Below are 15463 nucleotides of genomic sequence, written 5' to 3'. Positions count from 1 at the left end.
TCCTTGACAAAAGGGTTCTGTTGACCCATTTTCAGAGGCCTCTGGCGCTCAGGGATTGCCCAAGTCGGGATCTTGGGGTGGGTCTGCATCTTTTGAATTCTATCAGGATCCCCTCGAAGTTTTGGGACTTGGCTTGGCGCTGCTTCCATGGGAAACTGTGTGTGAGGGACAATCTGAAGTGTAGGAGCTCTGAGGACAGGAACTAGAAAGCATGGACCACTTCCTGCTTCGTTGTCCCTTTAACACAGAGGTGTACAACAGGGTGGGCGCCTCCATTGGCTGGCCGGTCTCTCTTATGTGGAATGGGCCGATGGAGCATTCGGAGACCTGGGTGGTCGGGACCGCTGCACCTTATTTCTAGTTAGCACAGTGGTTAGGTACCACAAGTGGAACGCACGGTGCTTGGTATCGACGCAACGGAAAATCCTCCCAATGGACGATGTGTTTAGGACCATACTCGGTGACCTAGTGAAGGTACGTTCTCTGGAGTATGAGAGACTGGGTACACGGAGGGCCGCTCTCCTCTGGAGGGGCTTTTCTTTTAGTGCGCCCTAGTCTGGTCATCTCCTCTCCTGGTGGTGGGCTGCTGCCGACACCATAGATTTTTGTTTTGTTTTGATCAGTAGACAGTGATGTAGGGCAGCAGGCGTCGAACTCGGGTTTTGTCAGTTGTGGTTATTGTATTGTTCGTTTCTGTATATATTGTATATAAGGATATGGGTGTGGGTGTAGGTGTTAGGTTGGGTGGTGGGAAAAGGGGGGAAGGTGAGTTCATCTTGTGGGACACTGATTATTTGGGTGAAAGACTGGCACTGGCTGATCTGGCCTATAGACGTTGGACATGGACTGAGGCATGAGACGCAGGACCAGCTCTCAGGTCAGTGCCGGGGAGGGACTGGTGGGCTCGAGTGTGGGGTGTTTTGTTTTGTATAGCTAGTATTTATTTTATATTATTTATATAAAAAAAAAAAAAAAAAAAGTGTATATATATATATATATATATATATATATATATATATATATATATATATATATATATATATATATATATATATATATATATATATATATATATATATATATATATATATATATATATATATATACATATATATATATATATATACACAGAGAGTTTGTATATAATTTTGTCGGCTATTGTTTATTTTACTTATTATATTGTTATTATTTTGTTTGGTAACCGGATCAGATGTCATAGTGTAAGTAGTTGTTATTCCGCATATATGTATAATGTGTGTGAGGAGAGAGGGAGAAGCTGGACCAGTTCATTACATTGTTTATTTTGTAGTTATTAATTGTTATGTTTCTGTTATTATTGTTATGTTTTTCATTTTTGTAATAAAAAGATCTACAGGATGTAACTCAGGATCAGTACAGGATCAGTAATGTAATGTATGTACACAGTGACTGCACCAGCAGAATAGTGAGTGCAGCTCTGGAGTATAATACAGGATGTAACTCAGGATCAGTACAGGATAAGTAATGTAATGTATGTACACAGTGACTGCACCAGCAGAATAGTGAGTGCAGCTCTGGAGTATAATACAGGATGTAACTCAGGATCAGTAATGTATGTACACAGTGACTCCATCAGCAGAATAGTGAGTGCAGCTCTGCAGTATAATACAGGATATAACTCAGGATCAGTAATGTAATGTATGTACACAGTGACTGCACCAGCAGAATAGTGAGTGCAGCTCTGGAGTATAATACAGAATGTAACTCAGGATCAGTACAGGATAAGTAATGTAATGTATGTACACAGTGACTGCACCAGCAGAATAGTGAGTGCAGCTCTGGAGTATAATACAGGATGTAACTCAGGATCAGTACAGGATAAGTAATGTAATGTATGTACACAGTGACTGCACCAGCAGAATAGTGAGTGCAGCTCTGGAGTATAATACAGAATGTAACTCAGCATCAGTACAGGATAAGTAATGTAATGTATGTACACAGTGACTGCACCAGCAGAATAGTGAGTGCAGCTCTGGAGTATAATACAGAATGTAACTCAGGATCAGTACAGGATAAGTAATGTAATGTATGTACACAGTGACTGCACCAGCAGAATAGTGAGTGCAGCTCTGGAGTATAATACAGAATGTAACTCAGCATCAGTACAGGATAAGTAATGTAATGTATGTACACAGTGACTGCACCAGCAGAATAGTGAGTGCAGCTCTGGAGTATAATACAGGATGTAACTCAGGATCAGTACAGGATAAGTAATGTAATGTATGTACACAGTGACTGCACCAGCAGAATAGTGAGTGCAGCTCTGGAGTATAATACAGGATGTAACTCAGGATCAGTACAGGATAAGTAATGTAATGTATGTACACAGTGACTGCACCAGCAGAATAGTGAGTGCAGCTCTGGAGTATAATACAGGATGTAACTCAGCATCAGTACAGGATAAGTAATGTAATGTATGTACACAGTGACTGCACCAGCAGAATAGTGAGTGCAGCTCTGGAGTATAATACAGAATGTAACTCAGGATCAGTACAGGATAAGTAATGTAATGTATGTACACAGTGACTGCACCAGCAGAATAGTGAGTGCAGCTCTGGAGTATAATACAGGATGTAACTCAGGATCAGTAATGTATGTACACAGTGACTCCATCAGCAGAATAGTGAGTGCAGCTCTGCAGTATAATACAGGATGTAACTCAGGATCAGTAATGTAATGTATGTACACAGTGACTGCACCAGCAGAATAGTGAGTGCAGCTCTGGAGTATAATACAGAATGTAACTCAGGATCAGTACAGGATAAGTAATGTAATGTATGTACACAGTGACTGCACCAGCAGAATAGTGAGTGCAGCTCTGGAGTATAATACAGGATGTAACTCAGGATCAGTAATGTAATGTACACAGTGACTGCACCAGCAGAATAGTGAGTGCAGCTCTGGAGTATAATACAAGAGGTAACTCAGGATCAGTACGGGATAAGTAATGTAACAGTTTTCAACAAAGTGTAAAGGTGAATGTACGCTTTAGACTAATTTTCTGTCCCACAAAAAGGATCACACATTATAGAAATTATCTACAAGAATGACTATAAATAATCACTGAAAGTATTAACTTGCTGGTCACCTGGTTGAAGACTTCATGGTGGAAATATCTGATGTGTTGCTTCAACGACATTGTGTAAAGAACTTGTCACTCCCTACAGCAATGGTGGAAAGATGAACACAGAGCGCTGTCAGGCTGTACTGATGGCCGCTTGCGGCTGATGTCAACTGGTTGCTGGTATGTGTAACTATGTCACTTCTAATATGTGGGTAACAGGGATTTTTTTTCCCCACAGGTTAAACGAACTCAAAATGTCCTCATCCAGGCAGCTTTGTTACCAGACACGAGATTCACTGAATGCTGCAACTAAATAATGACTCACAACCATTTATTTTTGGCCTACATAAATCAAAAATTCTGTGCATTTTAATTTAATATTTATAGACAGAAGTAAATAAAAGTCTGGATGTCTGCTGCCGCCACTAGGGGGCGCTCAGGTGCTCATTGTTTAGAGTTTCAAAGTTTAAAAACTTTTTGCAGCAAAGTCTGAACCGCCTCAAACTACGGAAATCAGTAAATAGCTCAAACAGATGCAGATTACAAATCCGGCATTTTTATGTTTTACTTGTCTGCATGTCTCTGCTGTGAGCCTTCAAAGGGATGGATGCATAGAAAGGACTGCTAATAAAACGTATACTGGAAAGGAGCCCATCAGCATCAAGAAAAACTCCATACCCCTTCAAAAAAGGGGTAAAACAAATTCATTGACAAATAATAAAGTTCTTAGATCTGAAAGCTCAGAACACAAAGTACAGAAGGAGACAATGGCAGCTCGTGAAATGTTGATGTCACCATGCCAGCCCCTCAGGATATTGAGCTAAACACTGGTTTGTTCCAAACTTGCCCAACCTGAAATCACTAAGAGCAAAATAGCGACATGTCCCAAAAAAACTGCATCCAATGGTTACACTGGAAAAATCCATAAAAAACTGATGTGACAAAACTGCGTTTATTCTTAATTATGCCATATGAGCCCACATTAGCTATTGTTCATAGGAGCCTGAACATTGTCTTGTAGATTAAATTGATGTTTGTTGAATGACTGCTGTTTAGCTATTGTATCAGTCCCTACAACTTAATTGTTCTGCTATCCTTGAGGGACAAAGGCGCAGGTTAATTGATCAATCGATGTTTGTTAATTTGGTGAATGCCTGCTGACTACATATTGTATCAGTCCCTGCAGCTTATTGTTCTGCAAGCACTGAAGGACAAAATATGTAGGTTAATTGAACAATAAGAGATGACCTCCTCCCACCTCCCCACAGACCTGTGGATAATGGCCTGAAGGACAGCTGTGGGTATAAAAAGGATCTCTCTCCTTATACAGGACAGTAGCCAAGGCACCATCCATGGCTTCAACCAGAAGAATTTGATCCACTGCCCATTACTGAACCCATGGAGACGTTTGGAGAACCCAGGTTGGGACAATCCGGTCACCTGGCCACATACCTCAATGTATTGTCAGCTTCCTAAGCTTGTCGCTACATCCCCTCTGTGGGTGCCCGCCAAAAGCAGGGTGCTACTAGTTATGGTAGCTGGCCCTATAAGCCCCAAAGTCGCAGATGTTCAAAGTCCCGGCGAGCCAGTGGAAGGGTTGCTGGGACTGTATTATATGTTATTGACTGTTGGTGATCCAATAAAGTATCACCCCATTGTGTTACCCTCACCCTGTGTTGTCTGAGTAGTATTATGCCCATGGGAAAGGAGTACGGGTGTTCAGTGGCATGAGCCCTGGTCCATGCTGTCTTTCTAAAGATAGCCAGGCCAGTGGACGAGAGCACCCACTGACCCTTGTGTCTCCACAGTACCCAAATGACTTCAGTCCATTTTATCTCATCCTCCATGGATCCAGATAAAATTATTGGAATTGAAAAAATATATATATATGAAAATTACTACATTTTCTTTTAAACAACATAGAACTGAAATAAAAAGAACAAATTTACAAATACACAAGTAAAATGATAATTACAGCCGAATAATAGTAACTCTCTCCCCCCACCCCCCTTTACCAATCATTCCCAGGTGTCGCAAGCATTGTTTGTTATCTTTATTGCAATATACCTACGGTAATTCCAGAGGGTGGCATGAGACTGTGCATTGTATGTTAGAGCGCACACAATTCTCTATATTTACCAGTAACCATCTTTTCAGTTAGCATAACTATTACTCTGTCCTGTAACGGGGAAGTTGTTGCCAAACCGGGAAAATTTAACTTAGGAGTCCACAATTTTTCATATTTACCATAAGCTCCTTTCTTTTGGTAAATAAAATGTTCACATATTATAACAGAGTTGACCTTATTAAGGATATATATTTTTAAATTTACAGAAGGAAAGAAAATTGAATTACCTAAAGCCTAAGTTACATTCTATATTATACTCCAGAGCTGCACTCACTATTCTGCTGGTGCAGTCACTGTGTACATACATTACTGATCCTGAGTTACATCCTGTATTATACCCCAGAGCTGCACTCACTATTCTGCTGGTGCAGTCACTGTGTACATACATTGCATTACTGATCCTGAGTTACATCCTGTATTATACTCCAGAGCTGCACTCACTATTCTGCTGGTGCAGTCACTGTGTACATACATTACATTACTGATCCTGTACTGATTCTGAGTTACATCCTGTATTATACTCCAGAGCTGCACTCACTATTCTGCTGGTGGAGTCACTGTGTACATACATTACATTACTGATCCTGTACTGATTCTGAGTTACATCCTGTATTATACTCCAGAGCTGCACTCACTATTCTGCTGGTGCAGTCACTGTGTACATACATTACATTACTGATCCTGAGTTACATCCTGTATTATACTCCAGAGCTGCGCTCTCATTAAAGGATACATAAGTCAGAGTCACAACATACAAGTCACAGATGGATAGTAAGTGCAGAAGGGGTTACACTGTGACGGCAGCACTGGTATAACACAGCTCACAGAAAAAAAGAGGTATACTATAGGGGCAGTGATCACCTTACAATAAAGATCATATACTCAATTTAGAAAAATACATCAATATTTTATTAGGATAAATACAGACACAAAATCATTTAAAACATAAGTAAAAACTCAGTGAAAACCCTCACTGATGAGAGCCCATCCACTACAGAAACACATAAATGCAACACATCAAAAACCTGTATGAATACCTGCTGTTTTTTTTAAGCACTGGTATAACAGCCATTTCTTATGTGGAAACATCGGCTAATCTGACGCCATTATAAGCATTTACACATCTCACTGCACACCGGATAATGGCGGTGCGACGCTCTGATGCAAATCTCCGGAGCTGAGCACACAGATCAGTGTGTACTTTGGAACGAGTGAAGAAATTAAATCAAAGTGCAGAAAGTAATCCTACCTTCCCGTCGTTGTCAAATGAGTCGAAGAAAATACCAACACCGTTCCAAGAGTCAGCCGATCCGTACACATTGCCAGCCAGCCCCTGGGCCGCCGTGTACCAAATGGCCTAAGAGAGAAAGATGGCGTGTTATGGGGGTGTATGACAGGCATGGAGCTGCAGGTATATTACACCCATCTCTAAACTATACAAAGTCCAAAATCCTGCACCCCCCACATCTAAAGCCACTGACAATTGGGTGTCTCCCTCTTAAACAGGAATGTACTTAAAAACATACACTAGAGGCTTATGGAAGCCATAGAAAGAGGTCCTTGAGGCCCCCTCTAGAGTAGGGTGATGATTCATAAGTAGAGGGTCCCCAAAATAAATAGGACCTTGCTGTCAACCCCACATTCATCACTCAGGTCCAGGAAGCCGAGATACATGGAGTTGTTAATGAGGTCCACTGTAGAGGCCCAACCCAACGCCGAGGCCCGGCCAGGCCAGGCCCGGCCCGGCCCAACCCAATGCCTTTGTTATTTTGCCACTCCATGTCATGTAGGCATCCAGAGACTACCTTGCTAACAGCTCCTCATATCTCCACTTGTAGGACCTCCATGAAATCAATGATAAAACATATTCTCTATGACAATTCATAAAACCCACCAGGCCATCAGCGCCGATTCTTCCACGTCCCGTTACCCGGAAAGTTACTTCTAGTTCCCAGTTCTCGAAACTTGAGGTGGATTTCGTCCAGACCGAACCTTTCTGACTTTTCAGAGAAGGAGCTATCCTAATCTGGTCCGCACTGGGGATGGCATCTAAAACGGAAGTCATATAGTTCATCGATAAGTGATAATGGTGAGCCATTTAATGAAATGAGACAATTTCTATACAGCTCTTATGAACACATACATCTCTGTGGTAACAACCAAGCCCTGTATCATCTAATCCTGATCTAATTAGACAACATTTAGGCTATCATCCATTGATGAATTGACACAGGCCGAACATACGCTCCTAAGAACGCTTGTTTCCTGATAATCGTCTGGTCTAAAGAGGCTGTCAATCCCCCGAACAATCGTTTTAAGATTGCTTAAAAGTCATTATTCTTGGCAGCACATCGTCCTGTGTAAACAAGACATGTGCTGCTGAGAACAATGACATTGTATGTGCACACACCAATCTATCACCAATCGTTCTTTACACAGAACAGGCTAATAAACCACCGATGGATCAGAAAACAAGTAGTCGATCGCCTGTTTAATCACGCAAACTGGGCGGTGTAAACTCGCCCTTACCAAGAAGTATGATAGAAAAAAACCTTACACTGCAGAACCAGACTACACAGGGTTAGTTTGTAGTCTGTTTCCATGGAAATGCATACACAAATCAAGAATCTTACTTTGCTTTTTTTTATGCTTCCTTAAAGTATAACAACAAAAATCAAAGTGAAAAAAATATACCGTAACGCCACTCACCTTTTCTTAAGACACCTGAATGGCAATTTGCAGTTTCGCATGACAAATATTGCTACACATTGGCCATTCGATGAATTAGAAAGGCTGGTTACCTGTACTAATGGCTTAAAGGGATTGTCCACTTTGTGACAATTTTGCCAAAATGAGCCACAGGTTAGAGATCACTTGTTTTCTCTGAGGTCATTATGGTTCAATACAAGCCTAAGAGCGTTGGTGAGGGGTGTGGAGGACCTCTCCTGTGGGTGGATAATAGGTTTTACAAAGGAATATCAAAATAATGACCGCAAGGAGGGCCAGCGATTCCTAAGCTGTGGCTAGAGTCACAGACTATATAAATGCAGGTCAGGCATTCAGTAATGCTATATTGTAGCTGCAGTCTTCAGGGGGATTCTTCGCCAGCGGGGTCAGCTGCAATATAGCGTACGGTGATATCTGTGACTCCAGGTTTCCACCATCACTTCCTGCTGACAAAGTTCACTAAGTTGCACAGTACAAATATTAGCACAGGGTTCACAGCTGCACCAGCTACAAGGCCACATCAGCAGGAGATCCTGGGGGGGGACTGAAACGCGACGTGTCACTCACTGGTCAGGGGGGCAGACTACACAGAATTGTAACAAATCCCAAAATGCAAAGGAGCCTGATTGGAAGATTTTTTTTTTTAAAGTAACCTCCGTGTGTTGTTTGTTAATGTTTTTAGGCAAAAAATTCATGAAACTGGAGCACACGCGGATCACGAATTTTGTGTAGTCAAAGATGGTCTTTTGTTGCCGTTTTCAATAGTTTTTGCAACTTTTTAAGAGCAAAAAAAAGTCACAAGAACTGCAGAAAAATTTCTGGTGTATCACAAATCACTCCGATGTGGTGAGGAAAGGGGACAGTCACGACAAATTGAGCAACTTTTAGAAAAGTCACAAATGATGAATTAGACAAACATCTGGAAAACACTAAATGTAAAGATATAAAACAAATAGGAAAACACAAAGTAGACTTCAAAAAAGGCAGAAATGCAATAATGATTCAGGTGCAAAAACGTTATAGCTCTTAAAAGGAGACGAGGGAAACTCAAGAAGGGGCCGCTGGGAATCTGCCACCTTCTCATAAACCTGAAGCCGGATAGGACTTTTTTTGATTTGAGCTGTAGCTGTAAATAAATAAGGCGGTGGAATATGTTGCAGCCCGTGGAGGGGGGAGGGGGGATGCATGGGCAGTATACCCGTGCACACCTGTAGATCAGGTCTTTAGAACACGTGGGTGACCCCCTGTGAGCCGTGATAGCAGGGAAAAAGCTGTCACCAGCTCTCCCGGCACCACAGCACTCTCGAGGTCAGCAGCATAGCACCCTCAGGGGCCAGCAGCATGGCATTGGAGCGGCCCAGCGCGGCAATGGAGCGGCCCAGCACCCTCGGGCAAGCAGAGCAGCACTGGAGCGGCGCAGCGCAGCACCCTCGAGCAAGCAGCGCAGCACTGGAGCGGCACAGCGCAGCACAGCACCCTCGGGCCACCAGCACAGCAGCTTTGGAGCAGCACAGCGCCCTCGGGCCACCAGCACAGCAGCTTTGGAGCAGCACAGCGCCCTCGGGCCACCAGCACAGCAGCTCTGGAGCAGCACAGCGCCCTCGGGCCACCAGCACAGCAGCTCTGGAGCAGCACAGCGCCCTCGGGCCACCAGCACAGCAGCTTTGGAGCAGCACAGCGCCCTCGGGCCACCAGCACAGCAGCTTTGGAGCAGCACAGCGCCCTCGGGCCACCAGCACAGCAGCTTTGGAGCAGCACAGCGCCCTCGGGCCACCAGCACAGCAGCTTTGGAGCAGCACAGCGCCCTCGGGCCACCAGCACAGCAGCTTTGGAGCAGCACAGCGCCCTCGGGCCACCAGCACAGCAGCTTTGGAGCAGCACAGCGCCCTCGGGCCACCAGCGCAGCAGCTTTGGAGCAGCACAGCGCCCTCGGGCCACCAGCGCAGCAGCTTTGGAGCAGCACAGCGCCCTCGGGCCACCAGCGCAGCAGCTTTGGAGCAGCACAGCGCCCTCGGGCCACCAGCGCAGCAGCTTTGGAGCAGCACAGCGCCCTCGGGCCACCAGCGCAGCAGCTTTGGAGCAGCACAGCGCCCTCGGGCCACCAGCGCAGCAGCTTTGGAGCAGCACAGCGCCCTCGGGCCACCAGCGCAGCAGCTTTGGAGCAGCACAGCGCCCTCGGGCCACCAGCGCAGCAGCTTTGGAGCAGCACAGCGCCCTCGGGCCACCAGCGCAGCAGCTTTGGAGCAGCACAGCGCCCTCGGGCCACCAGCGCAGCAGTTTTGGAGCAGCACAGCGCCCTCGGGCCACCAGCGCAGCAGTTTTGGAGCAGCACAGCGCCCTCGGGCCACCAGCGCAGCAGTTTTGGAGCAGCACAGCGCCCTCGGGCCACCAGCGCAGCAGTTTTGGAGCAGCACAGCGCCCTCGGGCCACCAGCGCAGCAGTTTTGGAGCAGCACAGCGCCCTCGGGCCACCAGCACAGCAGTTTTGGAGCAGCACAGCGCCCTCGGGCCACCAGCACAGCAGTTTTGGAGCAGCACAGCGCCCTCGGGCCACCAGCACAGCAGTTTTGGAGCAGCACAGCGCCCTCGGGCCACCAGCACAGCAGTTTTGGAGCAGCACAGCGCCCTCGGGCCACCAGCACAGCAGTTTTGGAGCAGCACAGCGCCCTCGGGCCACCAGCACAGCAGTTTTGGAGCAGCACAGCGCCCTCGGGCCACCAGCACAGCAGTTTTGGAGCAGCACAGCGCCCTCGGGCCACCAGCACAGCAGTTTTGGAGCAGCACAGCGCCCTCGGGCCACCAGCACAGCAGTTTTGGAGCAGCACAGCGCCCTCGGGCCACCAGCGCAGCAGTTTTGGAGCAGCACAGCGCCCTCGGGCCACCAGCGCAGCAGTTTTGGAGCAGCACAGCGCCCTCGGGCCACCAGCGCAGCAGTTTTGGAGCAGCACAGCGCCCTCGGGCCACCAGCGCAGCAGTTTTGGAGCAGCACAGCGCCCTCGGGCCACCAGCGCAGCAGTTTTGGAGCAGCACAGCGCCCTCGGGCCACCAGCGCAGCAGTTTTGGAGCAGCACAGCGCCCTCGGGCCACCAGCGCAGCAGTTTTGGAGCAGCACAGCGCCCTCGGGCCACCAGCACAGCAGTTTTGGAGCAGCACAGCGCCCTCGGGCCACCAGCACAGCAGTTTTGGAGCAGCACAGCGCCCTCGGGCCACCAGCACAGCAGTTTTGGAGCAGCACAGCGCCCTCGGGCCACCAGCACAGCAGTTTTGGAGCAGCACAGCGCCCTCGGGCCACCAGCACAGCAGTTTTGGAGCAGCACAGCGCCCTCGGGCCACCAGCACAGCAGTTTTGGAGCAGCACAGCGCCCTCGGGCCACCAGCACAGCAGTTTTGGAGCAGCACAGCGCCCTCGGGCCACCAGCACAGTAGTTTGGGAGCAGCACAGCACCCTCGGGCCACCAGCACAGTAGTTTGGGAGCAGCACAGCACCCTCGGGCCACCAGCACAGTAGTTTGGGATCAGCACAGCGCCCTCGGGCCACCAGCACAGCAGTTTTGGAGCAGCACAGCGCCCTCGGGCCACCAGCACAGTAGTTTTGGAGCAGCACAGCGCCCTCGGGCCACCAGCACAGCAGTTTTGGAGCAGCACAGCGCCCTCGGGCCACCAGCACAGTAGTTTTGGAGCAGCACAGCGCCCTCGGGCCACCAGCACAGCAGTTTTGGAGCAGCACAGCGCCCTCGGGCCACCAGCACAGCAGTTTTGGAGCAGCACAGCGCCCTCGGGCCACCAGCGCAGCAGTTTTGGAGCAGCACAGCGCCCTCGGGCCACCAGCGCAGCAGTTTTGGAGCAGCACAGCGCCCTCGGGCCACCAGCGCAGCAGTTTTGGAGCAGCACAGCGCCCTCGGGCCACCAGCGCAGCAGTTTTGGAGCAGCACAGCGCCCTCGGGCCACCAGCGCAGCAGTTTTGGAGCAGCACAGCGCCCTCGGGCCACCAGCGCAGCAGTTTTGGAGCAGCACAGCGCCCTCGGGCCACCAGCACAGCAGTTTTGGAGCAGCACAGCGCCCTCGGGCCACCAGCACAGCAGTTTTGGAGCAGCACAGCGCCCTCGGGCCACCAGCACAGCAGTTTTGGAGCAGCACAGCGCCCTCGGGCCACCAGCACAGCAGTTTTGGAGCAGCACAGCGCCCTCGGGCCACCAGCACAGCAGTTTTGGAGCAGCACAGCGCCCTCGGGCCACCAGCACAGCAGTTTTGGAGCAGCACAGCGCCCTCGGGCCACCAGCACAGTAGTTTGGGAGCAGCACAGCACCCTCGGGCCACCAGCACAGTAGTTTGGGATCAGCACAGCGCCCTCGGGCCACCAGCACAGCAGTTTTGGAGCAGCACAGCGCCCTCGGGCCACCAGCACAGTAGTTTTGGAGCAGCACAGCGCCCTCGGGCCACCAGCACAGTAGTTTTGGAGCAGCACAGCGCCCTCGGGCCACCAGCACAGCAGTTTTGGAGCAGCACAGCGCCCTCGGGCCACCAGCACAGTAGTTTTGGAGCAGCACAGCGCCCTCGGGCCACCAGCACAGTAGTTTTGGAGCAGCACAGCGCCCTCGGGCCACCAGCACAGTAGTTTTGGAGCAGCACAGCGCTATGCTGCAATCACCGGGAGATGTGAGACGAGTTCTGTAACTTTCCCTAGAAGTTGCTACATACCCGCCCCCGGGCTGATACTTACTGCCGGTGTGGAGCCAGAAAGGCACCGTCCCGTCCCCCAGCACCAGGTAGGGGCCCTTGAAGCTGTACTTATACTCGAACCTGCGCTGAGGAGCCGCCTGTTCCCCCTCAGTCCGGGCGCCGCTCAGCGAGCACAGGAGCAGGACCGAGCACAGGCCGGAGAGCGCCCGGTGATGCTGCCGCTGAATGGACATCGCCATCTTGGATTCTGCTGACGTAGCGGCGACCGGAGAGAACCCGCAGAGCCAACAGGGCGCTCCCCCATTGGCCGGCGGCGGGACCGGTGGGCGGGGCCAAAAGCGTTGCCTAGCTGACTGCATAGTGACGCCGGGATGAGGTGGTCCTCCGGACATAGGGGTCGCTGTGAGCTGAGCAGCGCAATTAGGCCCTGACGTGTTCTACATAGTGATACATTCTAGAATCTACGGATGAAAGAAGCTAGAAGGGTCTTAAAGGGACAGTACAAATTGGTGGGTCATTAAAGGTGTCATCTAGTTTATCAAATGTTTTTAATAACACCATTCATTTTAAAAAGCGGGAAAAAATTCAAAGTGCGGAAAAATAGCAAAAAAAAAAAAAAAAAGTACTCTGCAATTGTTTTTTGGGTTTTTTATTTGCAGTGTTGATTTTATGGTAAAAATGATCAGGAAATATGATTCTCCAGGTCAGTACGATTACGCAGATACCAAACATGTCGAGTTTTTGCTTTATTTAAAGGGTGGGGAAAAAAATGCAGAACTTTCTAAAAAGAAAAATGAATTTTTTTTCGCTTGTGTCACCATTTTCCAAGAGTGGTAATGATTAGTGATGAGCAAGCATGCTCGCCACTGCCCGGTACTCGCCCGAGCATCTCAGTACTCGCCCGAGCATCTCAGTACTCGCCCGAGCATCTCAGTACTCGCCCGAGCATCTCAGTACTCGCCCGAGTACTTGCGCGATGCTCGGGCGGGAGCTCGGGTCCCCGTGCTGCATGTTTGACGCTATTTAGAGCACCAATCATAGAGGGATTGTCTGCCAATCACTGTAATGTCACAGCCATGGTGGTTGTAGCATTACAGTGATTGCCCAAATCGATGGGAACTGTGCTCACAGTGAAATATGAAAAGCCGGCAATTCATCAGCGGCATACACCGGTACCCGACAATTTAGAACAGAAAGAATAGAGCTTCACACATAGATTAGATAGATAGAAACATGTCAGTCACATATATATGAAGTACAGTGACAGTGTTGATTACTGTACTTGTCATTTAGTGGTAAAGGATTTATAAAAAAAAAAATTGGCGTGAGGTTCCCCGTAATTTTAGTCTCTAGCAGAGGTTAAGCAGACGGCTGGGGCAGATGTTTGAAGCCTGGGAAAGGTGCCTGCGCTTCTCAGTGTCTGCGGCATGACAGGCTGGATGGCAACTTTCGGCTGCGATACAGCCTGTCATGTGAATGTAGCAGAGCTGGAGCCGTCCTGGGAACCATGGAAAGGTAAGGATGAGGTTGGTTTATTATTTTTCTTTTATTGCAGAAGACATTGGCTTCAGCTGGAATGGGCGTGATGGTAAGTATGGTTTAATTTAGAACATTAAAGAATTGTGTGTTTATTTCAATTAAAGGACTTTTTTCTGGGTGTTGTGTTTTTTTAAATACTTTACTAGAAATTCATGGTGGTCATGTCTAATATTGGCGTGACCCCATGAATTTCGGGCTTAGGGCCAGCTGATAATACCAAGCTGGCCCTAACCCCTTTATTACCCAGTGAGCCACCGCACCAGGGCCCTGGATGAGTTGGGTACAGCGCCAGAAGATGGCGCTTCTATGAACGCGCCATTTTCTGGGGTGGCTGCGGACTGCAATTTGCAGCGGGGGGGGGCCAGAAAGCTTGGGCCTTCCTGCGCTGCGGATTCCAGCCCCCAGTTGCCTAGATGTACCTGGCTGGACACAAAAATAGGGCGAAGCCATACGTCAATTTTTAAAAAATTATTTCATGAATTTCATGAAATAATTTAAAAAACAAATACGTGGGTCTTCGCCCTATTTTTGTGTCCAGCCAGGTACAACTAGGCAGCTTGGGGCTGGAATCCGCAGCGCAGGGAGGCCCAAGCTTCTGGGCCCCGCCTGCTGCAAATTGCAGTCCGCAGCCACCCCAGAAAATGGCGCGTTCATAGAAGCACCATCTTCTGGCGCTGTACCCAACTCACCCAGGGCCCTGGTTCAATGAACTTAGCTCACCTCATGCACGTCATTGACAGCGTGGGAGAATTCTCCTGCGCTTGCCGTCAGCGCAGGAGAATTCTCTCACGCTCACTGCATGCGCAGGAGAATACTCCCACGTTGTCAGTGACGTGCATGAGGTGAGCTGAGTTCATTGGACATGAACTCGGCTCATCTGGATGCCGTCACAGCCAGACACTGAGGAGCGCAAGCATGCCTGCGCTTCTCAGTGTCTGCTGCATGGCAGCTTTCGGCTGCGATCCAGCCTGTCATGTGAATGTAGCAGAGCTGGAGCCGTCCTGGGAACCATGAAAAGGAAGGATGAGGTTGGTTTATTATTTTATTTTTATTGGAGGAGATTGTTGGCTTCAGCTGGAATGGGCGTGATGGTAAGTATGGTTTAATTTAGAACATTAAAGAATTGTGTGTTTATTTCAATTAAAGGACTTTATTCTGGGTGTTTGTGTTTTTTTTAACTTTGACTATGGGGTTAGTAATGGGGGTGTCTTATTATATTACTAACTTGGGCTTGATGTCAGCTGGCATTATAAGCTGACATCAACCCCAACCCTATTATCCCACTGC

The 15463-nt window shown here is 48.4% G+C and overlaps 1 protein-coding gene across 1 annotated transcript in view; it reads right to left on the bottom strand.

Moving 5' to 3' along the window:
- The window catches only part of LMAN1 (lectin, mannose binding 1), a 50868-nt gene extending 37924 nt beyond the window's left edge, over nt 1-12944 (bottom strand). Inside the window, exons 1-3 of the mRNA XM_073680759.1 lie at nt 12678-12944; nt 7126-7280; nt 6481-6588 (exon numbers count right to left, since the gene is read on the bottom strand). Of these exons, the coding sequence (XP_073536860.1) occupies nt 6481-6588; nt 7126-7280; nt 12678-12876 (462 nt within the window). The 5' untranslated portion in view covers nt 12877-12944. The remainder of the gene's footprint in view (nt 1-6480; nt 6589-7125; nt 7281-12677) is intronic.
- Between the last annotated feature and the right edge of the window lie 2519 nt (nt 12945-15463).

Source organism: Phyllobates terribilis, unplaced genomic scaffold (assembly GCF_046119375.1).
Source record: "Phyllobates terribilis strain yellow unplaced genomic scaffold, ASM4611937v1 Scaffold_1__5_contigs__length_1240528914, whole genome shotgun sequence".
Lineage (NCBI taxonomy): Eukaryota > Metazoa > Chordata > Amphibia > Anura > Dendrobatidae > Phyllobates > Phyllobates terribilis.
This window is presented reverse-complemented; position numbering and strand designations above follow the sequence as displayed.